Source organism: Tachypleus tridentatus, unplaced genomic scaffold, assembly GCF_004210375.1.
Source record: "Tachypleus tridentatus isolate NWPU-2018 unplaced genomic scaffold, ASM421037v1 Hic_cluster_2, whole genome shotgun sequence".
In the NCBI taxonomy this organism is placed as follows: domain Eukaryota; kingdom Metazoa; phylum Arthropoda; class Merostomata; order Xiphosura; family Limulidae; genus Tachypleus; species Tachypleus tridentatus.
In genome coordinates, this window is record NW_027467782.1 from 38,743,067 (window position 1) to 38,769,698 (window position 26,632).

Consider the following 26,632-nt stretch of genomic DNA (forward strand, 5'->3'; position numbering starts at 1 on the left):
ATTTACAGAAAGTAAACTAAAATAATTTTTTTATTTTATAACTTTTTTTTTGCTTGTCTACTAGCTAGTTGTAGGTTTCAAATAAATTAACTATTGCAAACTTTAGATCTGAGAGTTTATATATAAAGGAAAAGAGTATGACAAAAAAGAAAAATAAACTTTACAGATTCTTTATTTTGAATTATTTTTATAAGATATTGGCACAATGGCTTATGAAAAGAAAATACTTTATCACTAGTACAGTTTTTAAAGTTAAGGTTTATCATTTACATTTCATTTCACTTAACCATTTCTGTGAGTCTTTAAATGTATGTGAACTAGTTGATTCTTTCAGATTTTAGATAGGTATGGTTTGTATCAACTTACAACTGAAAACTTGGAGTTGCAATTGTTGACACATTTACTTACCTGATGAGCTACCTTAAAAGTAGAAACTTTTCTGTTCCCAAGAAGTTGATTGAATCTCTGAGTGAAGTTCTATTAAATCATTGTGGAAAAATGGTGAACTCACAGGTAAGATAAACTGTAGAGTTGAAAGGGTTTTTAAAATATGAAACTTGTATGTATGTATTGGATAAAGGTGTTTTGTAGAACTGTAGTGTATTTTTGCATTATAAATTAGACTAGCTAACAAAGTTTTATATGTCTATTACACTTTGAGAAAATGAATAGATAAGTATGTGTATACTCATATCATGTTTTTTGTTATTTACATTCATATTTTATACTGCTGCACATTATTCTTTTATCTGGAGCTTTTGTAAAATCTTTCATAATGGACCATTAGTTTGGTGCAGCCAAGTGATTAATGTGCTCAAACTGTGAATCTAAGATTTTATTATCTGTGTTTCATTACTGCAAATGTGTGTTCTGTGGGGCTTGTGGGTGCAATAAGTGTAACTATCAAATCTCACTGGCTGTTCCTTAGCTACCTTCCTTTTAGTCTTATACTTCAGAATTGGAGACAGCTATGCGTGTAAAGCCCTTGGATAGTTTTCCACAAAATTCATAAACAAATCAAAAATGAAAGACCAGCATTTTAAAAGTCTTTGGTTAACTAATCTTCTCACCCAAGGTATCGTTTAGTGTCTTACATTTAAACTTTTATTAAACTATTTTTCTTTTATGTTATATTATTTAGAAAAGCTTAAAATTTTAGCTAATGATTCATATCTTTATAAGTTTTTAATTCTACGAGGTCATATTTTAAAAAACTTCCTGAATTTCTCTTAGTATAACACATGACATATTTACTTTAGGTATCTTGTCTTCCCTATTTAATTCACCACCCTTTCAAAAAGTACAAAATTAAACTTAAATTACTCAGAATAAAATTGTCATTGCTCAGACAAACCATAATTTTTATAGCCTTCAATTTTGTTTGGCTACAAAGCTATAAATAAAAAATCAGACCCCATTCCTGCCACATCAAGCTGTCATATCCTTTCTTTCAGGTTTTGGTGATTATTCTCTCTTAGATTTATTTATATATTATTTATAACCAACAGAAAGTCAAGGTTTTGATCTATCAAATGATGTATTGTATAATGTTGTATTCTGAAAAAATAAACATTAGTTTTACTCAGAGAACAACCTTCTTTCTCATGGGAAATTTAATGGCTAGCTTGGACAGATTTGCAACAGCTTTTGTTGCATAGGTAGAAAGGTAGAAAAATTGAGTGTTAGGAGAAATTATCTGCTTTTTACATATTATCAGTATATGTTCTTTGGTCCGTTATTTAATTAAATGAAAATTATTTAATGCATTACTACCATTAGTGTAAAAACAGTAGTATATAGTGTTCTCAACAATCTACAAGTACAATATTTCATATTTGTCTTGTTTCTTCTTTATTTATTATTATTAAAACTAATCAAAATGTAAAATGTGGATCTCTTTTAGATTAGTTAAGAATAGATTATGTAAAGAAAATAATAATAATATAATAAAATGTTTCACAAGCCACACGTGCAAGTATCTTGTAGTTAATGTGATTCATTACTGTAACGTGAGCTGTATGTGCCTTGAGTGACACAGATAATAGTTAGACAGGATTCAAAGAGCATATAAAAAAATAAATTTTTAATTACAAATAGATGTACACTGTTAGGACCTTAAAACTACTTAGGGTAAATGAATGTAGTTTTGTGTTACAATTTAGAGTCATTCCGAAAATCAGAAAAGGTTAGTTTAGATTGATTTTGTTTTGGTGGTTATGAGGTTGGTTAATATAAACATGGACAAATCTTTATTTTATTTTACTAAAACTACTTCACAAAAAAAATATTATTTATGATGTTAACTGAAAGTGTGCAAAATTTTGTAAATATGTACACTATTGAAAATTGGAAGTATTTAAAACTATAAAGACCTTGAATGGGTACAAAGAGGTCATGTGGTTGTTCCAATTGACTGAGCTTAATTGTGTGCATATGTACTGTGGTTTAAAGATAAGGTTACATTAATATCAAATTTTTTTTTGTTACTTGGGTTTCTTCATTTCAAATATTGCACAGTGTTCTTTCTAAAAAATATAATTTAAGTTTCTGTGATTTATTTTTCTTTCAATTTACATATTCTTAATTATTATTGTAATTAAATATGTGTGTGTTTATATATAGTGTGTCAAGACTGCATTATTATATATACAAAGAGAAGAGCTCAAGCAGTTGTCTGCCCATAATCCCACAATTCAAGGAAAACCTGTTCAACATCAAGCATCTACAAGTAGGTTATCCACCAAAAGAAAGAGAGCTAGCGATGACATTAAAGGAGAAGAACCTTTGAAGTGAGTTGTGATTTTCTATATTTGTTATACACACTACATGGCCAAAAGTATGCGGACATCCTTCTAATTAGTGGGTTTGGCTATTTCAGCCACACCCGTTGCTAACAGATGCATAAAGTCAAGCATGCAGCCATGCAATCTCCATAGACAAACATTGGCAGTAGAATGGGTTGTATTGAAGAGCTCAGTGTCTTTCAACATGGCACTGTCATAGGATATTACTTTTTGAACAAGTGAGTTTGTCAAATTTCTGCCCTGCTAGAGCTGCCCCGGTCAACTGTAAGTGCTCTTATTGTGAAGCGAAAACGTCTAGAAGAAAAAAACACTGTAGTCATGAAGAGGTAGGCCATAGAAGTTCACAGAATGGGACCACCAAGTGGTGAAGCGCATAATGCATAAACATCTACTGAGTTCCAAACTGCCTGTGTAAGGAATGCAAGCACAAGAACTGTTCATTGGGAACTTCATGAAATGGGTTTCCATGGTCGAGCAGCCACATGCAAGCGTAAGGTCACCATGAGCAATGCCAAGCATTGGCTGGAGTGGTGTAAAGTTACCACCATTGGATTCTGGATCAGTAGAAACACGTTTTCTGGAGTAATGAATCTTGCTTCACTATCTGGCAGTCTGATGAACGAATCTGGGTTTGGCAGATGCCAGGAAAACAATGCCTGCCTGAATGCATAATAAAGTTTTGTGGAGGAGGAATAATGGTCTGGGGCTGTTTTTCATGGTTTAAACTAGGCTCTTTAGTTCCAGTGAAAGGAAGTCTTAATGCTACAGCATACAATGACATTCTAGAGTTGTGTGTTTCCAAAATTTTTGCAACAGTTTGGGAAGGCCCCTTTTTCCAACATTACAATGCCCCATGCTCAAAGCAAGGTCCATAAAGACATGGTTTGCTGAGGTCGATGTTGAAGAAATTGACTGGCCTGCACAGAGCCATGACATCAACCCTGCTGAACAACTTTGGGATGAATTGGAATGCTGACTGCAAGCCAGGCCTTCTTGCCCAACCTTGCTAATGCTCTTGTGACTGAATAGGAGTGAATTCCCACATCCATCTTTCAAAATCTAGGGAAAACCCTTCCTGTGGAGCTGCTATAGCAGCAAAGGCAGTATCAACTCCATATTAATGCCCATGTTTTTGGAATGAAATGTTCAACAAGCACATATGGGTATTCACCTACTTTTGGCCATGTGGTGTATCTTTATTATTCAATTGTGATTGTTAAAATCTTGATAGTGTATTTCCCTATGTAAATTTAAACATTTCTATTACAATGCTTTATTGTCTTACTTTTAAGTATAAAAATGAAAAAAATACACAAAATATATGAAAGAAATTTCTGTTGTGATGTTTGCTCTTTATTTCTTTCTGGCATTGAAATAATGAATATTAATATAAATACAGAAATATATCAAATTTTGTAAGTTTTATTGAATGTTTATTGTGAATTATTAAAATTTATAACATGATTTTACCTATGATTACAGTGTTTATGCCAAAATTCTTTTTTACACATTCTATCATTTTCAAATTAGTGGAGAAAAATGAAAATTATGAAATTTTTTAACACAGATACTATCAAATGTTTGCTTAGTATTCAGACTTGGATTTGGGTAAGAATAAAAACAAACTGAAAATTGCCTTAGTTTTGATGTACCAGAGTTGTTTCATGATTATTCTTCCAATACCAAACATTACTTCCTCTCACATCAATAAATAGTTTGGTGCTTTTATCTATATGTAAAAAAAAAAGCATGCCTAACAGTTAAATGGTAAAGTGTGTCTTGCATGCAGATTATCATGTGACAACCTTCCCACCAATAGTAGTGCAACACACATGCTCCTGATATGTGCAACTCCCTCTGTTCTCTTTCACTGAATTATTTCTTCTTGGTTGGTTGTTCTTGTGTTGTGACTTTTAATTTGTTCTCGTTTCATGTGTTTATTGTTGTTTTTTCTCATATTTGTATCAATTTCTCTCAACAGGTTTACTCTTTATTATACAGTAGTGATATTTGTAACTTGTTGAATTATTTTGAAGTGGAATTATTCTATATTTCTATTTAGTTATGGACTTGTTACTTTGTTACAAAAAGTATTTCTTTCTGTCAGTATGGTTGTAATGTGTTCATTTTGAATTATGAATTACACATTCTAAGTTACCATTTCAGAAGTTATATTTTCTATTAGCACATTTATACAGGTTTCTAGTGGTGGTATTCTACTGCAAAATAATCAGCTTTTTTTCATTGTTATATTGATTCTCCAGAGTGCTGACATTTGTTGTGCCTTGACTTGAGTTTGGTGGTCTGCACATTTTTAAATACAGTCTGCCAACTTTGGGCAGATTAAACATCTATAGTTATGAGTTTATAACATTTTTATTGCTAGTATCATTATCTGTTGTTATTTGGGCTCCATAACATAAGTTTTGGTAGATTGGTACTGAGAGTTTAGTTTAGGTTTAGGCTTAGTTGTATCCTGCATTCTATACCATTCAATTAGGCTTATCATTGGTTTTTTGTTATTTTAGGATTACGTGTAATTTATCTTACTGGTATATCAATTATTGGGTTAACAATATTGTTTTTTTTTCATATATCGTGTCTCATACATATCTTAATGTTTATATATACTTACTTACTTTTAAAAAATAACTTCTGTTTAATTTTCATTATTATTTGTCTCGTATACTTTTCCCTATTAACTTGGTTTATGTGGAACCCTGTAGCCAGGGTCCACACAGACTTCTAGTATTCTACATGCTTATTGTCAGGTTAGTATTTTTAAATTAGAGTTTAGTGATATATTTCATCTTCACTGTTCAATTTGGCTTAAAAAGAGTCTGTTATTTTTTAATTACCTATATTTCTACCTCAGGGGTAAATTAATAATTAAATTAAATATTTTATTTGCTTTAATGCATAACATCTGATACATATGTTTATTTCACCACACAATTTCTCAACATTTACAATTTATCAGTTATTTCATTTTTGTTGTTCTTTATAATTTATATGTTTTACTATTACTTTTGTTTGTGAGGAGCTCTGAGGGTCAGGGTACATCCTACTTTCTCCAGATATTGTTTGCCTTCCTCCTACTATAGCAAAACCCATTGAGATGAATGTTAATTTTCTTCCACCTGATCATGGCTTGCCTTTCTAGACCTTGACTGCTGAATATGTGAGACTTACCTCAGTTTTTTTATTTTTTATAGACATGTTTTTGCAGTATAATATTTCCTTCCTTTTCTAGATATTGTTTCACAATGAGCATTTTTGTCTCTCTTTTGGAAGTGAGTACTTGCAAGCCTTGTCCAACCGTGGCATTTGTTCTTTTTTGCCTTAGTTTACCATCAGGCAAATTTTCTTCTTGATTCTATATCCTTGAGATCTCTGTTGCCAGTGTTGGGAAAACCCTCTCTTAATCCTACCCATTTTATCCCCTACCTAGATTTTAACTTTGTCTTATTTTTCGATTCTCCTACGGATAATGTTTAACTTACACTTTTTTCTTAAACATTCCACTCATATTTAGGGATTTTCATCAGATACTGCCTTGTCCTTCCTTTCTAACCAGTGAACTGTGTAATGAAATTAGTTACTTACTTATATTATATAAGATATAATATACTTACTTATATAAGATATTGTTTCCAAGAATGGAAAGTGGTGAATTGGGCCATTATGCATGATTCAGTACATAAACCATATCTGAACGATTATAAAAGATATGATGTTTTGATTTTGTAATATATATATCAGTAATTTGAGTCCCTAATTCATACAAAACTATAGATTTAGTATTTTGATACAATAAACATCAATTTGAACTAGATTCTTAACTCAGTTCAGATGGGTCATGCATCAAAGGCCATATCATTGCTTTTATTGATTTGAGAGATTTCACCCCTTCAACATAGTCATTAAAGTACACCTACTCAGAACCCTTTCCAACAGTTCAATGCCTGTTTAAATAAAAAAGAATAAAGGTTCTAAGACTGAACCCTGAGGTACCCCATTTGTGAAATTAGTACATTTTGGATGAACTTGGTAACAACCTTCTTTTTCTCTTCCGTCCAGCCATTCGTCTATCCAGTTTGCTAACTTATTCCCCACACATACAGAGAGAACTTTTTTACAAGCCTTTTATATATTACCTTGTCAAATGTATTCTGAAAATCCAGGTATATCAAATCTACACTTACCCTTATTTACATTGGCAGTAACCTTTTCAAGGAATGTCAAAGATTCGTAATGCAAGATTTTTCCTTCAGTAAAACCATGTTGACCGTCTCATCAATTTGTCAGCTTTTCAGAATGACTTTGCAAAGCATCTTTTAATACAGTATATGACTAATAGGTCCATAATTACTGGGACAGTTTTTCTCACCTCCTTTGAAATTAGCAGTTACATTAGCTAATTTCCAGTCCTCTGGTACCTACTCACTGTTCAGGGACTGATAAAAAATTGCAGCAAGTGGCTTGCACAGCTAATTTTGTAACCTCCATCTTTTGAAGAATACTATCTGGTGCAGGATATTTATCATTCTTGAAACTTCTCAGTTTTTTCTTAACTATCTCGTAAATTAATGCAGTAATGTTGTTTCATCTTGTTTTCATCTACCAACTCTTCAATATGTGGAATACTGCTTAAATCTTGTTAAGTAAAAACTAAAGACAAAGCAAAATTTAAAAAACCTAGCATTTCATAATTATCAATGGTGAGCCTTTCTTTATCACCTCTTCCTAACACTTGCTTACCATTATCTTATTTAAAGAAATTCATACTGCTAATTTTACATTTTAGCCAACCTTTTCTCACACAATTCCTTTTGATGTTCCTGCTTCTTTAACTTCATCTTCTGTAATCTTCTAAATCTCTTGTTGCACCAGTCAGTTTAAATTTCTTAAACTTATGGTGCTTTTATTTAATTTTACCTCTTATACTCTTTGTGAGCCAACCTGGTTTTTTTTACTTGCAATTACTCTTTTCGATCTATAAAGTATATGTTTATCTTGAATATTGAAATATTTGTCTTTAAACATTTTTCACATCTAATTAGTGTCTTTAAATAAATCTTTCACAAAAGATAATTTTTGTTTCACCCCTTCAGAATTTGCCTTAGGTATCTATTATTGTTTAGTTCAGACAGGTTTCCAATTTATTATGTTGTGTATATTAATGTATCAAATAACAAGATATTTTTATTTGAATTCAGAAGTTAATTAAATGTGAATATGTATTAGATTTATGGTATTTGCCTGGAAGATTAATACTCACAACTTTCATTTTTAACACAAATATGTTTTAGTATACAAACAATAACAAGAAAAGTACAGTTTATAATAATGGGTATTATTAATAGTTTATTACAAAGGATTGTTTATCTACAAAAGTTTTAGAACTTACAGATAATACTAATTCTTATAATTGGTCTAGAACTGAATATTTTATTGATAATCTAGGTCCACGACAAGCATATTAATTCTGAGTTGATAGTGTCACATATCACTTAAGCTAGCTAGCTTGATTGGTCTTATATGAATTACAAAATACTAACACCTGAAATTAATTCACTGAAGTTCAATGGTTTATAATGGTTGAAATCTATAAACATTACTGGTTCTGCAGTTTTCTGATTAATAGGTGTTAATCACAGTTATATCTTTCGAGTGCTATGTCATATGGGCTGTAGCTGTCCAATAATAATAATATTTGTCTCTCAGCATGTCTACTTTGATATACCATTCACTCAAGACTCCTAGAATATTCACCAAAGTTCACTTGGCAACAATAGAGTCAGTTACTAGTATGACATACATAACTAGTACATTGTTGATTCTTATGCTCAGGCACCTTCTACAAATTTCGAGAATAGGTGGGATATGCACAATGCATTGTCAAGAATATATATCCTGTGAAAAAAACAAAACACATACACACACAAAAGCTATGCAGAAACATATGTAGGCACTGAAATAAATGTACAACAGTAAATCTGTTACACCTCTCTTTAGAGAATTAAGATTGGCATTAGACAATTTTTAATTAAGATGTTACATATACATACACTCACACACATGCACACTGATAACAATTTATTAAATACAATGCATTGTTAAAAAATTATATAACTTCAAAAATTATAAAAATATATATATATAAAACAATTAATACAAATAACCTTATGATAATAAAACTACATAGCATGTGAAAGTGCTTGAGCACAAATGTTATCTTTTTGTAATAACACAATCAGTTATTACACAGACAGGTGTGAAAAGTTTTACAAAACCAGGAAACATCTTGCCTAATTTTTGGCCAAAATAAATGTTTCATAATTTTATCACATGCATTGTTGACTTCTAAACAACCTTCCATGGGGAGTTTATGGGCTACATTCACTATGTCAAAATGATACACTTTTGGAACAGCAATTTGATAAATTACAGCCCAGTCCTCTAACACTGGTACATTTGGTGTTCTCCATTTTCTCATTAGCACACCATTTTTGAAAAAGTAATATGAAACTTTTTCCAGTTCATTTTTTGGGAGTGCATATTTAAAGAGTGATAAAGTCTGCAGATTCTTTTCTTGCTCATTGATCAATGTATTTCTAGCACATGGAACTTCACCAGGTGAACTAGAACCATTATGTCCATTATTGACACTCACCAATGAATTATCAGTAGGACAGTTATTTGGAAGATCCCTGTCAGGCCAAAAAAACATCTGAGATGAATCTATAAAATCGTCCTCTAAACATTAATTCACTGAAGTTGAATCATTTGTAATGGTCTAAATCTATAAACATTACTGGTTCAATGCTGTAGTTTTCCAATTAATAGGCAATTATCACAGTTATAGCTCCTGAGGCCTATAGCACACTGACTGTAGTTGTCCAATAATAATAATATTTGTTTCTCTGCACATTGGTTTTTATACACCAATTACAGGAGACTCTAGAAAATACACCAAAGTTCATTTGGCAACAATGCTGTCAGTCACTAGTAATACATATACACCTGGTACATTGTCAGTTATTACACTGAAGAACATTTTACCAATTTTAAGAACAGATGGGACTTGCACAATACACAGTCAAGAATATATGTTTTGTGCAAAAACAAAAGTTATAGAGAAACAAGCATAGGTACTAAAATAAATGTATAACAGTAAATCTGTTGTACTTTTCTTAAATTGATAATTAAAATATCTTTATTCCTTATCTCCATATGCAGCAAAACATTGAACCCAATAAAGCACCCAGATGTTCCTCAGTTTTCACCCTTTGATCATTTCCATATTTTATGTTAATAAATCTAAAATAGCATTATTTCTAGTAGGTTTCTTGACTAATTGGTGAAAAATTCATCTTTTCATGGGAGATTTTGAATGATAAGGTAAGACTTTAGAGAGCTGGAGATTTCATATTTTATTAGATTCAAATACAGCTTAGTTACTAAACTAAATTACAGTGGAATTTTATTGTATCAGTATAGTAGTTTGATGTTATCTTAAAATGTATATTAAAAACCTGAGAAAAGTTACTTTGTTTCACATCCTCCACATGCAAAATTTGATAAGGCTTAGCAACCTATGATTAACAGCAAATGAGTACAAAGTACAAAACTAGAAAAGATACTTGTTTGGTGTATTTCATTATTTACTGTTCTATGTTTTAAGAAAAATTAGTTTATGAACTTGTTTCTAAGTAGTAATAATACACTCAAATGTGACTGTATTTTATGAAATACTAGTCCACTAAAAACATGGCCAAGCAAGTCACTTTGTAAAGGTCAGTATAATAAAAATAATAAATATATACAAGTGTACAATGTTATTAGATTTAAGCTATCTAGACTAAACATTTGGAGTTTTGAGTTATAATTTGTAGTCTTTCTAGAATGAAAAATTCCTAATTTTGTAGTGGTTACAAGGTCAGTCAAATCAACTCAAACCATATAGAGATACAACAGTGAAAATGAAAAAGTAAAGTATTTTATGATTACCTGGAGGTTATATATGATTTACATGTAAAATCTGAAAAATGTCCTGATGCATAAATGTATGTGGCACTTCAATATGGTCTGTTCTGACAGTTTAACTTTTTTGCATATTATATCAGTTATTAAGGGGCCACTCACCTCCATATGAAACTCCCAATCTTTTGGTCTCCATTTCCAGATTTTTTGGCTCCAGCTGTTTGATATGTTTAGTCAAGATGGGTTCAGTCTTTACCTGCATGCTTATCCATCTTCTCTGAGTTCTCTCTCTTATTCAGACTCCTCCATGTCAGTCTTTCTCAACTCACTGTTCTGGCCAGCACAGTTGTGATTTCATCTCTTCAACCTTTTTCATTCATGCCTCTTTTTCTTTCCCAATCCCTTCTTTGGCAAAATCATTTCTCCATTGTTCCTCAGCACAGATAGCTCTCATTTAAATAAGTGGGAAATACAAAACAAATAAACCATTTTTCCTCCAGCCAAAGCCACACTCTTCACAGGTAGCCTTCCTTCTTTCTTGTGCTGTTCACCCTTCCTTTTTGCCAGTTTATCAGTTTATCTTGTGTTTATGTTACTACTTCTGACTTTTCCAAATGAATGTTCCACACCCTTCTAGCTTTTTTACTTAGCTCTTGGACAATGGTTCATCCATTTTTTACAATTTAATCTATAGAGTAGCATTATCCGATACTTTTCATTTTCTCATTTCTCCCACATTGTTTTCTCTCCCATACTTTCTCCTGTTTCATTCCTTTCATGTCCTTCATCCTTACTGTTTAATTGCCCTATGAGATTGAAATTTCATTATTGACCTTCATAACTTTTACTTTCCTCCATTTTAACCTTTGTCCTCTCATTTGATACACCATCTCTTCTTGATGACTAATTTTTTGCTTCTGTTTGCATGTAGTTGTTATTGGTTGGCTTTGCTATTGATATTTATATGTTCTTTATCCCACTCATAATGTTTTTACTGAAATAACAATGCATGAAGAGGTAAGGACTTTCACACCTATTTTACTTCCATCTGTGTGCATCTTTGTTCCCAATCTGATCCTGATTATTTTTTTTGCCCCATGCAAACTCTTTGTTGTTATGTTACCAACACTGCTTCTTTCCATTACTCCTATTTCTGTCTTTTATCTCCTGGAACTCATTTTTTTTTTATACAGGGTTTCTCGTTTGTAACCTTTACCTGTTGGCTTTATCAACTTATTAATCTGGTTTATACATCATTGACAAATAATTCTTGTCACTTCTTTCAAGTTTTCTCTCACCAGATCTGTCTTGTCACCCTTTTCATGGCTGCTCTCTTCTGTTGTACATTAGAGAAGATTATGCAAATTGGTATCTGAAACTTATTTTATATGGTGGTTATACATTATCTTCATAATGTGAACATCTTTTCCTCACTGGGCTATTTCTTGCAACCTGTTGCTATTCTCCATAACATCCATAGACTTCAAATGGTAAATTCTCACTCTATTTTTATCTCTTACCTTTATAGTAGTCTTTTTACATACCTGCTTCTGCTCTGTAGCAAGTGATACCTATTTGGGGTACTTAGCTTTAAATCTGCACCACATTACTTTACGGGTCTGTAATTCTTACTGATTAGGTGGAGTGTGTCACAAAACCTGTAACAGATTGCATCAAGTCATGGACTATCATGAGTAAAGCAATGTTGGGACTGACCTACTCTTCATAGTTTTAAGCTGTTGTATTTCTACAGATTCTAATGAATTGTTCCCTCACATACAGTTGAAGGAGTTTTGCCATTTACCAGTTTCTAGCCACTAGGGAAGTGAATCAAGTAGCTTTTCTTTCCGAGTGAGATTGCTTTCACTTAATCGGGAATAGGGCTGTAGTGTTCTGTTGGTTTAGATGGTGAATACTCTCTTTCTACCTTATAAGAAAAGACAAATTCCCACTGTCACTTGAATTTAAAATTGATAAATTCACCGCATTCTGTTCACCCCTTTGTTTGGATTTTTCTCATTCTACTGCTGTATAGATGTTAGTTCCTGGTCAGTCTGGTGTTGGATTGGCATAAGACTGGCCAACACAAGTCCTAACATATGTGGTTGGTAGGGATCATTCATCCACTGTGGACCATAAAAAAATTTATTAGCACCATTAGTTTTGGACTGGAGTTTACTCATCACATTAGCATTTCTCCTTCCTACTATTGATTGGATGTTATGTTTTCAGGTGGTCTGGGGTTTGCTCTGTGCACATGTGCCCAGTGTGAGGTTTAGGGATAGAAGACAGTAAGGACCTTCCTTCTACCACTAACTAAAAGACAAATGCTCAGTGCTCACTGCTCTTGAAGAGGTGTTGAACCTCCAAATATGGTCTGAAGTATCCTAACCACTTTCAGACCTGCCAATTCTTATGATTTAGATGTAATTGTTTTGATTTATTTATCATTTTATACCTGTATGAATTTTTGTAGTAGTTTAAATTCTAATAATTTTTGATAAGTAATTCACTTCTTTCAGCTATACATCTCAGTCTTACAAATAGTTTATTAAGAAGGAACATAAATAGTTAGCATCAAGGGTGTGCTGATGATTTTTTGAGAAGAAAATGGCAGAAAAATGTGGTTCTGTTTCATTCCTAATGATTCCAACAAAGAAAAGAAATGTTTATAGCAAATAAAACTGCAGGCATAAGTGTTTAAAAAAAAGTTCAGTGTTATTGTATCATCCCCAAAGAGTATGAATTATGCAAGATGTATAGTTTGTGTTTTTGATCTACAATTGCTCATCTATGTGACAGTGTTATCAAACAGCATTTCAGCAGTACTAAACACCAAAATGATTGTTTGAGGTCATCTGGAATTAGCAAACCAAACCCATTTTTTGTAAAACTTAATAGCAAACCAGAAAATATTGTGATCAGAGCTGAATAACTAGTCTCCTCTTTCACTGTGAAACCTAACTTTCTTTTGGCAGTTTCAGACCATGTCTCAAAAATTTTACCAAAATGTTTCTGGACTTAGAAATGACAGAAATAAACAGATGCTTTAGAACCAAGACCGATGTAACAGTTGGAGAAATGACTAGCAGTGTTCATAATCAGTTGTATACTGTAATTAGCAAGTACTAAAAGAAACATAATTAGTGTAGTAACCCACTAATTATCACACTCTGTGGGTTCTTTATAGACAACTTCCAAAAATTGTTCATCTAGGTAACTTTTTGCATCAATCCATTCACAATTTCAGCATGGGATTCCAGCTATTAAGTGAGCAGGTGTAAAGTATTGTAGTAGAAATTAATATTTTCATAAACTGAAAATTAGTCTATGGTTGACAAATGTCTGTTATTTTCTTACCCTTCATTTTGTTTAATTCATACTTTTTATATGTTACCCATTATTTCATTTATGTGGGTCCCTGTGGGATGAGGTACACCCTAATTGCTTCTGTTGTCACTTGCCTTCATTTTATGACAGCTGAACCCATTTCAGTATATTCCATTTTCCTAGCATTGTTTATTTTATAATTATTTTTGTCTCATTTGAAATCTCAAATAACAGTTGATTTGAGTTACCTTAGGTACTATGGTTACAGAGCACTTGTAAGCTTCACCATATATAAGATTTAATTCCTTTTGCCTTAGCTTACCATCAGAGAGACTTTCTTCTTGGTTTTATGCCCTTTAGATTTCTTCCCTGTCTAGTTTTTCAGTTTTGTTTTATCCAATCTACTCTCCCATAGTAATGTTTACCTTTTACCTTTTTTCTTAGGTGTTTCACATATATTTAGGGATTTTTTTTTATATATACCTTTTCCTCCTTGTTGTTGGCAGGTTTCCCATTTTCCTTTGTTTCTCTCCACATGTAGCATCTTTCCTTTTTGGAATTTCTTGGGGAGGACACTGCTATTTATTTCTTATCAATTGCTGATAGGGATTTTCAGTCAGATCTTTTTTGTCACTGATCTATATTTTGGAATCCTTCTGTACATTTATAACCATATGGGGTATCTTTCATGCTGTATTCAGTTTTTTTTATTTCATTCTGAGATATTGTCAACTTTATTGTCAGTTTTTCATCCTTTATCTATCATATCTATGGGTTTTATCCATTTGTCTTGTATGATTGATGCTGTTTGAAGTACTAAATTGATCAGTCTCACTTCAATCACTTGGGTCTTTTATCACATTTGGGTTTTCAATTTCTGCATGTCAGGGTATGACACATTACACATTCTTATTTTCTATTTTTAAGTTTTTCACCATGTGATTTGGTCTAATTTTTCTGCCTTGACTTTTGGATTTGTTTTATAAATTCCCAAGTAATCCTCTCTTCTGTCTTGGTTGTTATTATGTTCAGACAGGATTACATCCAGTTTCTCATGTTAGTTTTTCTTCTTCAGTCAGTCTTCTTCCCAAAATATTTATTCATCCATGTCACTTTGGTACAGATCTCTATAATTGATTTCCTGGGCAGCAAGAATCAGGGTTTCTCTGCTGGTTTGCTTCAGTTGTTTCTTTTGTCTGGATCATCTTATTTCCCTCCATTTCATGTCTCATGTAGTATGTTTTTTTCGACTTTTCTGTTTCTTACCATCTTCCACATTTCTTCTCAGTTGGTTCCAGATAACATTATTAGTCCAGTACATGATTTGGGTTGCTTCATCAAGGTTTTTCCATTGAATCCATCTCTTATAATTTCCTTCCCAATGGGTTTTTTCCTTCCTCCCTGATCTGTTGAATTGTGAATCAGTTGGCCTTTTATTTATCGTGGTTTCACTCAGATCATGCACTTTGTCTTTTTCCTACACGTATAAACTGTTGTCCATTGGAGGTATTTCATCTGTCAACCACTTCTCATGTGTTCATTTCTTATTCATTACTTTAAGTAGCTGTTTCTTTCTTGTCAGGGTACCATAATCCACTTGTTGCCATCTGTCACTGTTTTTTGAGACTGTAACTGGCTAAGTTATTTTTTAGTATATATACCTCTTATTTTCAGGGACATCTTCCCATATTTTTCTTTATGGATCTAGCTCATTAGTAATTGGAACCTACACTAGTATGTGCCACGGTGTAAGGACATGATGATTTAACCATTATAATTTCATGGCTATGAAACATACACTCTAGAAATATAGTGTTCCATTGGAATGCTTGTAGGTTTTATCCTTCTGATAGGTTTATTTCATAAGTTTGTCCATTCTAGACTATACTTACTCATGGACTGCATGAGTTAAGTAGAAATAAAAAACTGACTATCTCTGCTGTGCCTTTTCTGCTGTGGATTTCTACTGATGTAGATGACAAGGTATTCTCCACTATGTAACTTGGGAGCAAGCAGTCAAAATTGCATCTCACTTCTTTGATTAGGATCCATCATCATACCCAATGTGAATGTCAGTTCATAGTGTCTGGGTTTTGGATTTTTAGTTGAATTAATCAACATAAACTCCCATTTATACTCTTGTTATTCCACCTGTATAGTGGGTCTTAATGGAAGTACTTGCTGCTCAGTACAGTTTGTTTTTTCCCATCAGCTATGCTTCAGTGTTTATTATTTTGAGGGTATGCCTGCACTTGGGGTGGATTTTGTCATTATATATGATATGATGTACATTACACAAGCATCTTTTTGATGCCTGATGTCAGATTCCCAGACTGATTGTATAGTTTCTCACACTGTGTTAAAACAAAACACATTTGTCTGTTCATGGATCAGAGGTGTTGGAGATTTCTTTATGAAATTGAGGTGAAGATGGTATGACCCTCTTTTCTCTTCCCACCAGATGGCTGGGTTTTGAATTGTTTGAATTTTATTTAGTTACTTTAAGACTGAACAGTCAACATTGATTAATGTGAAATACTACATTATTAATGTGGAAGTCCCTTTTTTGTGTGAAAAATACTGAAAATTTGGTTACAGAGTTGCACAGTAAAGTTTTAGAAAGTTGACATGTATCATACCCTCATTCATCATAAAAACAAATCATCAACTAGCAGGAAGAAGTTAAACAGTTTTGTTACTTGTAAACACAATAGTTGTATACTATCTGAAAAGACTATAGTTTTGATCATGCAGTTAAAGCACAGTTAGTGAGAAACAGCATTAAAACCATTCATAAAATATGTTTGCGCTTTTATATTTGGGGACGTACAATGTAATGGTCAATCCAATGTTTACTGGTAAAGAATAGCCCAAGAGTTAGTGGTGAGAGCTTCCAATAGTTGCTGCTTGAAATTAGGAATGGTAGTGAATACACCGGTAGGTTTTCCATAAACAAATGGACCAACTACTTGTATTTTTATACTTTCCCTAATGTAAGATAAAGTTATAAATACCAAAACTTTAATTTTACATGCTGATTTGATTGTATTCAAATTTTTATGTTATTTGATTTTAAATTTAGGATACTTGAAGAGTATCTCAGATATTAAATTTTTACTTCAGTAAATATGATGTATTATTGTATTTCTTTCCATTGATTTTGACTACAGTGCATTTGAGTAACTGCATAACTGTAAGTACAACACTAAAATCTCCTATATTGTTATAAATATGCTTTAGAATATATAAAACAATACTAGAAGTAAATAAGTGTACACAGTATTGTTGCAGCAAATGACAGTAGATGAAAAAAAAAAAAAGAGGTATCTAGTATTCCATTTACCATGCACATGTGCTTTTTGCTTAGATATTAGGCATATGTCACTGTTTGATACAGTACTGTTTGCATATTAATTTAGTTAATATGAACAAATATTACTTTGGAAAAGAACAATTTTGATATATTTTTAAAAGGTAACTGTTTTGTTGAAAATGCTATTTTAAAATACTTTTTTTAATTTCATTTTTTAAGGCTAGTATGACTGTTGCATTAGTTTTATCTACCTAAGTAACTTACTGAGTGGAGGAAAAAATCCCCAAAAATAAGTGTTAAATATAAACTAATATAAGATAGTTTGAAAGATATTAAATGAATCCTTCTGATAAAAAACAAAATTGGCTTGCTTGTAATTTTGGTGTAGTGAAAAACTTTTTTATATATGTACTTTTCAAGTCCAATTCTGGTAAAACTGACCATTGATTCAATTGTTTATGATGACTGAAAGTTATGAAAACCAATATGCTAAAGGATATTTTATTCCATGCTTTTTTTTTTATCGCTCAGGATGCATGTTTGTCTCTTCTGGCAAATGTTGAGAGACATTGGGTAAAACATTTACATGTGTATAAAATAAAACTTTCTGGTTAATTATAAAATAATTTAAGAAGACATGAAAACGAGATTTAAAATCTGCATGAGTTTCAATTATTTTAAATAATTTGTTTTAATTTCAAAAGCTCTGAATTTATAAAAGTATAACATAAAAATAAAATACTTAGCTTTATTGAAACCACATAAAGTGTGCAAAGTTCAAGTTAAACAATATCAACAAATAAGGTGTTTTTTTTGCAGTAGAGTAAAACAGCAGAAGTGTATTGAGTCAGTGCACCTAGATATTTAAGGGTTAACGTAGTTGAATGAAAAGGTTCATGAACTGGAAAATGTACTTCTTTAAGAAACAGTAGCAGTCTTTTCATCACATTTTGAGCTGTAGCATTTTAGAAGTTAAAGAAATGACATATTTCACAAGAAAATTGTTTATGGAGAATTATATATATGTAAAAAACCAGCTGTTTTTTACATATATAATTTTCTACAAGTGAGTTTTTTCGTTTTAACGGATGTTTATGGAAAACTTAATATTAAATTCATTAATATAATGACATTATTAGTTCTTACATTAGAACAAAATGATTTTTACAAAAGGAGTTAATGTACTTGTAATTATGAATAAGAAAATTTCAGTGTATATTTTTTTCTATTAAGATTTCAAGAGAATACTTGCAGAAATTCCTCATGGAAATCTCCAGGAATGAATGCAGTTGATAAGAAAATTTGTGAGTTAACTGAAAAAGCTTGTGAAAAGATGAAAACAGAGGTTTGTATTGTAAATGTGATTACACTTTTTGATTTACATTGTGTTTCAAAGTGAAATGTGATTACTTACGTGTGTAAATCAGGATGTTGTGTTAGATTTAAATAAACATGCTCTTGAAGTAATTCAAGATGATACTAGTTAAGATTTGCTGTTTAAAAATGCTATGTTATTTGACAAAACTAGTAATGTTTAGAAAGTCCACTCAAAAAAATTTGACTTTAATAAGATAAGTGTGATTCTATTTTCTGTCAAGATACATATTTTAGTCCAATATTCGTTATTTTACTCTAACATTACCACACTTTGTTAATAAGGAGGTAAATTATGTATAGACATTATCAATACTTTTTAGACATGTCAAATATCTCTCCCAACTAGGCAAGGATGTAACTCTACAAATCTGCTTACAGAAAACAAATGCTTTAGTTAACTAAGTTGTTCTGTTTTAAAAGCTTCAATAATTCCAAGAAAACAAAGGTTTAGAGCATTCCAAACCTGATAACTTGTTTAAATCAGCTATGTTATAAAAAGCTTTGTTGGTGTGAACAGTAACTGATTTCAGTTTACACTTTTTATCATTATTTTTATTTAACTTGTAGTTTAATAGATGTGCTTGATATTTATGGAGATGATCAACTTGAAACAAGTTTATCATGTGAGGTTCTAAGTGATAAAGTAGACACATATCAGGGTTCAAAATTTTCTATCTAAAGCTGGACATGTCCTTTAAAAAATCAAGTTTGACCGGCACTTTCCCATCTATCACTGGACATAGTCACTGGTGGTCATATTCCTAACATATCAGACACAAATACATCCTCCCCTCAAAACTAAGTGAGGCAAAAGTTGTGTATGCACAGCCCAAAGATTTTGCTTAAAAGTATATTCTATAATGAGTGGGAAAATTTGAGATTTAATGTAAGAATAAAACCAAACAAATTTTAAACAACGGTCGTGAATGCTCACAAAATGTGCTTTTTAGATCGCCTTATCCGTGCCATCCCGGATAGTCACGTCACTACCAAACGTTCACGACAATCTGACCATGGCATCTGATAGTATAAAAACGGGAAAGTCTCACAAACTATTTCAGTTTGGCTTCACGAGCAAGACTAATGAATCAGAATACAATATTATGGAACCCCGAGTGAAAAAACCCAAGATTGTTGATCCAAGCCCAAGTGTTAAAGCAAAACTGTTACTGCTAGTATTGGCCCTAAGCCTACTCGTCGTTTCCAGGATGAATGGAATAGAGGCTGACCATGGCTGGAGTATAATAACACTACCGGACTGATGTTTTGCTCAATTTGTCAGGAATATGACCAAAGTAGTGGAAGGCAGAAGAACACCTTCATAACATGATCTTCCAACCTGAGATCAAGTGATGTTAAGGAGCATGAAAACAGTAGTGCTCACAGTCCAAGTTGTCAAGCTAAGACTGCAAAAGAAACACCTGATATAACTCCCATAATGAAAGAATTGAGCAAACTTAACCAGACTAAGAAAGATCGTTTGCTTGTGCTGTTTAGGACTGCCCTTTATATGGCTTTGAATGCCAAATCATTCAATGATTTTCAAGAGCTTCTGTTGCTGTAGGAACACAACTTTGGTATGAACTTAACAGAACATTATGCCAATGACAAACAAGCAGTTATCTTTACAAAGTATATTGCAGAAACAATTAGAATTAATGTCAGATCTCGTCTGCACACCTCATTATTCTTTGGCATTATGGCTGACGGCTCAACAGACACTGCCAACATTGAGCAGGAGATAGTCTACGTAAGATACTTAGACAGTGACTGTTACTTAGTAACCCACTTCCTGTGTATGCAGTCAGTAGAGAAGGCACTTAGTTCAGGTAAAGGTTTCTTAATTACCTGGGATGGGGATTTTCTGGATTTGTCCTGAATTCCCAATTTAGAAAAATTAAAATGGACAATATTTTAATTCAAGTTTACATAGTCATTCCATTATTAATATACAACAGTGAAAACTCAAGCATTTTTCAGTTGATTTAAACCAAGAAGAACCATGTATTTACCACTGACAGAATTGGAGCTTAACCTAGCAAAACTAGCGTAATAGATAATGGAGCAATTGAATTTTCCAAGTACAAATTTACATTTTTTTTTTTTTTTTTTTCAGAAAGTAACTGATATTGGGTACTAATTTTTTGTACTTGCAGCATTGTCCATATATGGCAAGTTTCCCAACTGGCTTGAATCAATTGTATGCCTGACAGCTGTCAATTTTGGCACAAATAAAGGACTTGTCAAAAGATTGAAGGTGCAAAAACCTTATTTGATAGGGATCCATTGTGTTAGTCACAGATTGGAATTTGCAATTAAGAAGACCATCAAGGATATTCATTACCTTGATAGTATCCAAACCTTTTTAGAAACCCTGTGAAAGTTTTATGACAATTTGCCACAGAACTGGGCTGGTTTCAAAGAAGCTGGTAAGGCCAACAACATTGTTGTTAGAAAGCCAACAAAAGGGACAGGAACCTGGTGGATGGCCTACAAAGAGCACACCCTGGAGTAAGTTTCTCATAACTGGCCAGCTTTAGCAGAGCATTTGTATCAAGTAAAGCTGCATGAAAATGGGGAACATGGACAGAAAGCTACAGGATTATACAGTACTTTGACAAGCCTTAAATTCATCCTGTACATGGACATACTCTTGGCAGTTCTGCCTGTTTTGACATCTCTTAGTGTCAAAATGCAAGACAATTCTGCTACTGTGAACATTGTTTCTGACAAACTCACTGTTTGCAAAGAGAAGCTGGGCAATCTGAATCATGTTGAGAGATCCCAGAAAATTGTTAAAGAGCTCACAACATGTGAACAAACTGGCAAGTGGTTACTTAGAGGAAAGTTGATTGCTATTAGTGGTCACGCAAGGGCCAGAGGCTCAAAAAGTGCTATAAAAGAGACAGTTGCTCAATCCGTGGCTGAAGAAACTGCCATCTTCATAGGTAAAATTGTCACATATCTGAATGAGAGATTTGAAGAATTTGATAAGGATTTTATTGGTGCCTTTCAAATTTTTGAACCAAGCAACTAGCCTGAAAGCAAGGAAGCATTGTCATCTTATGGCCATAATGAACTTCAGACACTATTGGACCACTCTGGTGCTCTGCTAGAAGCTAAGGGTTTCAACATTGCAGCTGATATTTGCCAAGCTGACTTACATGAGACACTGCTCAAAGCCACAAGACTTGCCAAATCCACATGTTAAGTGGACCCAGAATCCACATGTTAAGTCAAATTACTGTTGACAATGATAAACCTTTCCCTGGGTCAACAGTGTTGGCCTTGGTATGCCTCATGCAGGTGATTTCCGTGTCATTTGCTGAACCAGAACGTGGATTTTCCCAGATGGCAGTTGTTAAGGATGACTGGCAGTCCAAACTAATAAATGATTCTCTTAATGACTTGATGACAAGAAAATTAGAATAAGACCTGTAATCTTGCAAGCACAGAATTACTGTGCAAGTCTGTAGAATTTTGGTGGAAGGACAGTAAAAAAACCAGACAATTTGTGAGTCCACATGAAACTCACACACGTAGAGACAATAAGAGATACTGAGTCTACATCAGCTGATGTTTTAGTGCTGGATGACTAAATCTACCAGTTTGATTGATGTGTCATTTTAATAGATACAAGGCTTGATGCCACTTGCTTTGAAATAATGTTTCAGTGCCATAAATAAAATGATTCTGTTTTATATAATAATTGTCTCTACTTGATTTCTTGTTTTCGGTAATGTCTGGTGACAATTTTGAGGTGTCTTGCTAAACTTCAAATGTCTGGCAAGTTTCACTGTCCCGCAGGACATGTGTCCTGCTGAAAATTTAGAATATTTTACCACTGCATGTGTTTTTATAGTTTTAGAATAAAACAAGTCAAGATCCCCCTAGTCAAGAAACATTTGTGGTAGTTTTGTGCTCTTTGCTTGAATTTTTCTTATTCCATCATTTTCATGCATCTCATTTAAGTTAATTCTTTTGCAAGCGTTATGGTTTAGATAAATAAATTCTGTTCAATTTCAAAAAAATTGTATACATAAATAAGCTCACATAGATATAACATTGTATAATAAAGTAAACAAGAAAACAATGATATTTATGTTAGTGTACATAGTATGAAACAGTTATCAGAGTTTATTATATGACAGAGTTTTTTGAGTTGCAAAAAAAACAACTCATAAAAAATGTAGCTAAGAGGTGTCTATATCAATCTCTCTTACAAACCAAAGTCAAATTATTGCAAAGTAAAGTAAATGTAAAGTTGTAATGGAGACAAACTTAGTTGAGTGTGTAGAAACTTTTGAATGCATGTTTATGAAGAGATAAGCATGTCATTTTGAATAAACTGTGTATGCTGATTTTAGACTTAGATAAGTCAAGAATACTTGTGGAAATTGTATTTAGTTTAATATTCATTCATTTAGGAAATTGCACACTGGTTAAGTTTTGTTTGTGTGAAATAGCTTACACAAGTTGAAATTGAAGTCCAATTGTGACAATGACATTGTGCTATCATATACCATAGTCATTTCATTAAAAGTTTGAGTAAGCAAAATAACAGGTAAGGTTAGTCTAAATTAAAAACCAACATACAATGAGATGCAATTTGTAGCTGTCATTCAAGAAATTTCTGAGAAAAGTTCCACACAAATAAATAAAAGTGTTAATGTTATAGATGCTCTGTGGCTAGTTAATAATAAGTTTTTTTCCTTTTCAAGTGTATTACCATTATTTTTTCATTTCTTGTTTTTCATCAGCATTACTATTTTGTTTTACAGTGTGTATTATAGTTTTCTTAATATTTTTTTGACAGAACGTAGCTGATGTGTAAAGTGTTTCAGACAGACTAAATTTGTTTGCTCACTAGTATGTACAATGCTCTTTATAATTAATGCATGCTTTCCTGCTTTGGCTCTTTTTAGTTTTTTTTACTCCAAGTTTTTAACGATTCACTTTCAATTACATATATCAAACTTTGACTTTACTAATAAATATATAATGAGAAAAAGGGTAGAAATTAATTATAGATTTTCAATTTTTAGTGAGATTCAATTCAGAATATTTTCAAAACATTGCCTAATGATATTCCATTCTCAAATTTAGAAGTTGTATTAATTAACACAAAGTAAACATTATGTACAAATACATTTGTTCAACTGATACTTGAATAGGATAATCAATAAGTACCCTGTAGTTTATTATAATCATAAAATATTTAATTCAGTAAATTGCTACCAATTTATTACTTTTATTTGTTTAATAGTTCTATTTTTCACAATACTGTACATTAAGTTTAGAATTCTTTTAATTTACTGAAACCTTAGCTTCTGTATGTTCAAGCATAAAAAAGTACTTATCACTTTAAAATACATATTTTATATTATATTATATATTATTTTTATTTTATATTAAATACATATTTAAAATACATATATTTTTTTACCTGTTACATAGGTAAAGATCAAAGTATTTAGTAGCTCATGTTTATAATGTATTGTTTATTGAAAGTGTAAAACAAGCACATAAATATGTATGTTAGTCTTTGGTTTAAAATGGGAAAGGCTGTATATGTAGTTTTAAAACTGAAATATATACATTGTTATCACTGTTAGAAATCACTTGTACATCCATGTTGCTTTTTGAATAATAGAGCACTTTACGCTACATGTTGCCTCCACTTGCTACTAAAGCTTCTCCTGAAGCTTCAATGTTGCTGAAAGTACTGGCCAAACAGATGAGAATACAGAAGCAAGAACTCTTAATGAACCATTTTAAATACATATTTTCATACCTTGTTCGTCACTGCTCTAAAGAAGAAATGGGAAAGCACTCACCTATGTTCAGGTAAGTACTACTTGCATTCAACTTTGGCTTATATTTGCTATTACTTAGCCATATAATTGTGTATTTATACAGCACTTTATTAAAAACAAACAATACTAATACACTTTTAACATAATACTGGTATTTGGCAAATTTAATTCGTATGACAGTGTTTAGAAGTAAGATGTTTATGGGAGAAGGAAGGTCAAAGTTTGTAGTCTCTCAATACTGTATGTTATTTTATATCTGCAGTTCCATACATTATTTACATTTTTGACTCAATTAATTAAATACTTAGAATTAAAGTCTCGGTTGTTTTTTTTCACATATTATTATATGGGAAAGCATGGGATTCGCTTCAGTAGATTTTTGTAAAAACTTGCACCTCTGTGAGATATATGGTATTAATTTAATAAAATCTAATTTAAACTGACTTTGATTATAACAGAATTTCTTATTTTTAGACTGAGACTAATATTGAGATAGGCAGCTTGTTGAGATGTGATTACCAGAGAATACATAATGAATTACTTCTTCACATCAGCACTCACTATGAACAAGTCTTTAGTGGACTTGCAATGTTGGCATGGAAAGATGAAAGTTATGATGGAACAAAGCCTATTACAAAACCAGAAGATATAGTAATGGCTACAGTTGAAATTTGAAATACTTAAAAAAGTTGCATTACATATCTACAACAAATAAAAAATCTGATTCTGTGCTGTAAAATGTAAATTTTGGGCAAATATCTCAATAAAGATAAATAAAAACTGACATGCTGTATCAAACTATTATAAGTTTAGTTGGAATTTCTTTTGGTAGCATCTTGACTGAGATTTTTCCCTGTATCTCCTTTTTGTGGACAGTTAATGTTGAATTGTTAGTTAAAATAAACATTATGGCCATTCAAAGTAAATGGAATTGTTAATATTAAGTGAAGAAGTATCAGTAATAACCACTTGTTTAATATATTTACTTTTAGTAAAATTCTAATTTCCTGAGAGCTAATTGAATAAGTAAAACTACTTAAATATTTAAAAGAAACCTAAGTTTTAGAACTTCATCTAATTAATATAAATTAAAAAAAAGTATTTGTGAATGTTTGGTGTGTAAGAAACTTTTCTAAATCTTTGAAAACGTTAAAAAAATGAAACATCTAGGAGAATTCACATCTAGTGTACTTTGATGACAATTTTGTTTTAAATCTTTACATTATAAACTAAAATATTTGCACTTTTTTTAATACAGTACATTATGCAGAATATATTAAAAGCATGCAGCCATGTATGGAAAGTAATAAATTTAAAAGGCTGGCTGAATAAAGTGTGAATTGAGAATCACCTTGAATATTAATATTTCTCAAAAACTTGAGACTTGAAGTATCCAGAAAAATTCCAAATGATTGTTTCTGAGTAAAATTTGTCAGTTATTTACTCTTGATGAGTCATATTGGTCAGTTACTTGTATCTGACTTTAAAAATTCTGGTATTTATACAAGGAAATTATAAGTTAACATAACATAAGTTTAGCATTGTTCAGAGTAAAGTATTTACAGCAGTGGTGCACAAACTTTTTGAGTCAGGGGCCACAAACAGACTTCTCGTAACTGTAATATGGACATGCTTTCAAATAAAGCAATTTTAATAATTACAAGCTACGGGAATTGTGAGCTCGCAATCTTTTATGAAAATTAAAGTTGTCAGAAGTATATTTACCTAAGAATTATATACTTAAACATTATATTACAGCAATTATTGTAATATTGTATATGTAGGAAATAAGTACCAGGTATAATTTTTACAACACAACTAAAAGTAGAGTAAGAAACATAACCAGAGCAAATAGCTTCATTAATAAAATAAGTTGGTATTTGTTATAACTTTTGTGAAGAGGAATTGAAATTCATTTTTAAATCAGTAAAAAGTTATTATAACCTTTAATTGATTGCTTTATTTTAATCCATAGGCCAAATTTTTACAGCCACGACTTTTGGGTT

At 31.8% G+C, this 26,632-nt stretch overlaps 2 protein-coding genes across 16 annotated transcripts in view; both read left to right on the forward strand.

Annotated features, from left to right (window-relative positions):
• The first annotated feature begins 377 nt into the window (after window positions 1-377).
• The window catches only part of LOC143242439 (serine/threonine-protein kinase atr-like), a 92,027-nt gene continuing 65,772 nt past the window's right edge, over window positions 378-26,632 (forward strand). For 14 of the 15 annotated variants that reach the window (XM_076485824.1, XM_076485825.1, XM_076485826.1 and 11 more), the window contains exons 1-3: window positions 378-513; window positions 2,623-2,789; window positions 18,667-18,778. In XM_076485824.1, the coding sequence (XP_076341939.1) occupies window positions 412-513; window positions 2,623-2,789; window positions 18,667-18,778 (381 nt within the window). In that variant the 5' untranslated portion in view covers window positions 378-411. The remainder of the gene's footprint in view (window positions 514-2,622; window positions 2,790-18,666; window positions 18,779-26,632) is intronic. The other variant, XM_076485835.1, reaches the window with a different exon arrangement.
• LOC143243250 (serine/threonine-protein kinase atr-like) lies at window positions 19,824-25,550 on the forward strand. The gene is made up of 3 exons (XM_076487098.1): window positions 19,824-19,975; window positions 24,627-24,657; window positions 25,101-25,550. Exons 1-3 carry the CDS (start codon window positions 19,824-19,826, stop codon window positions 25,299-25,301), a joined length of 384 nt encoding a protein of 127 aa, XP_076343213.1. The 3' UTR covers window positions 25,302-25,550.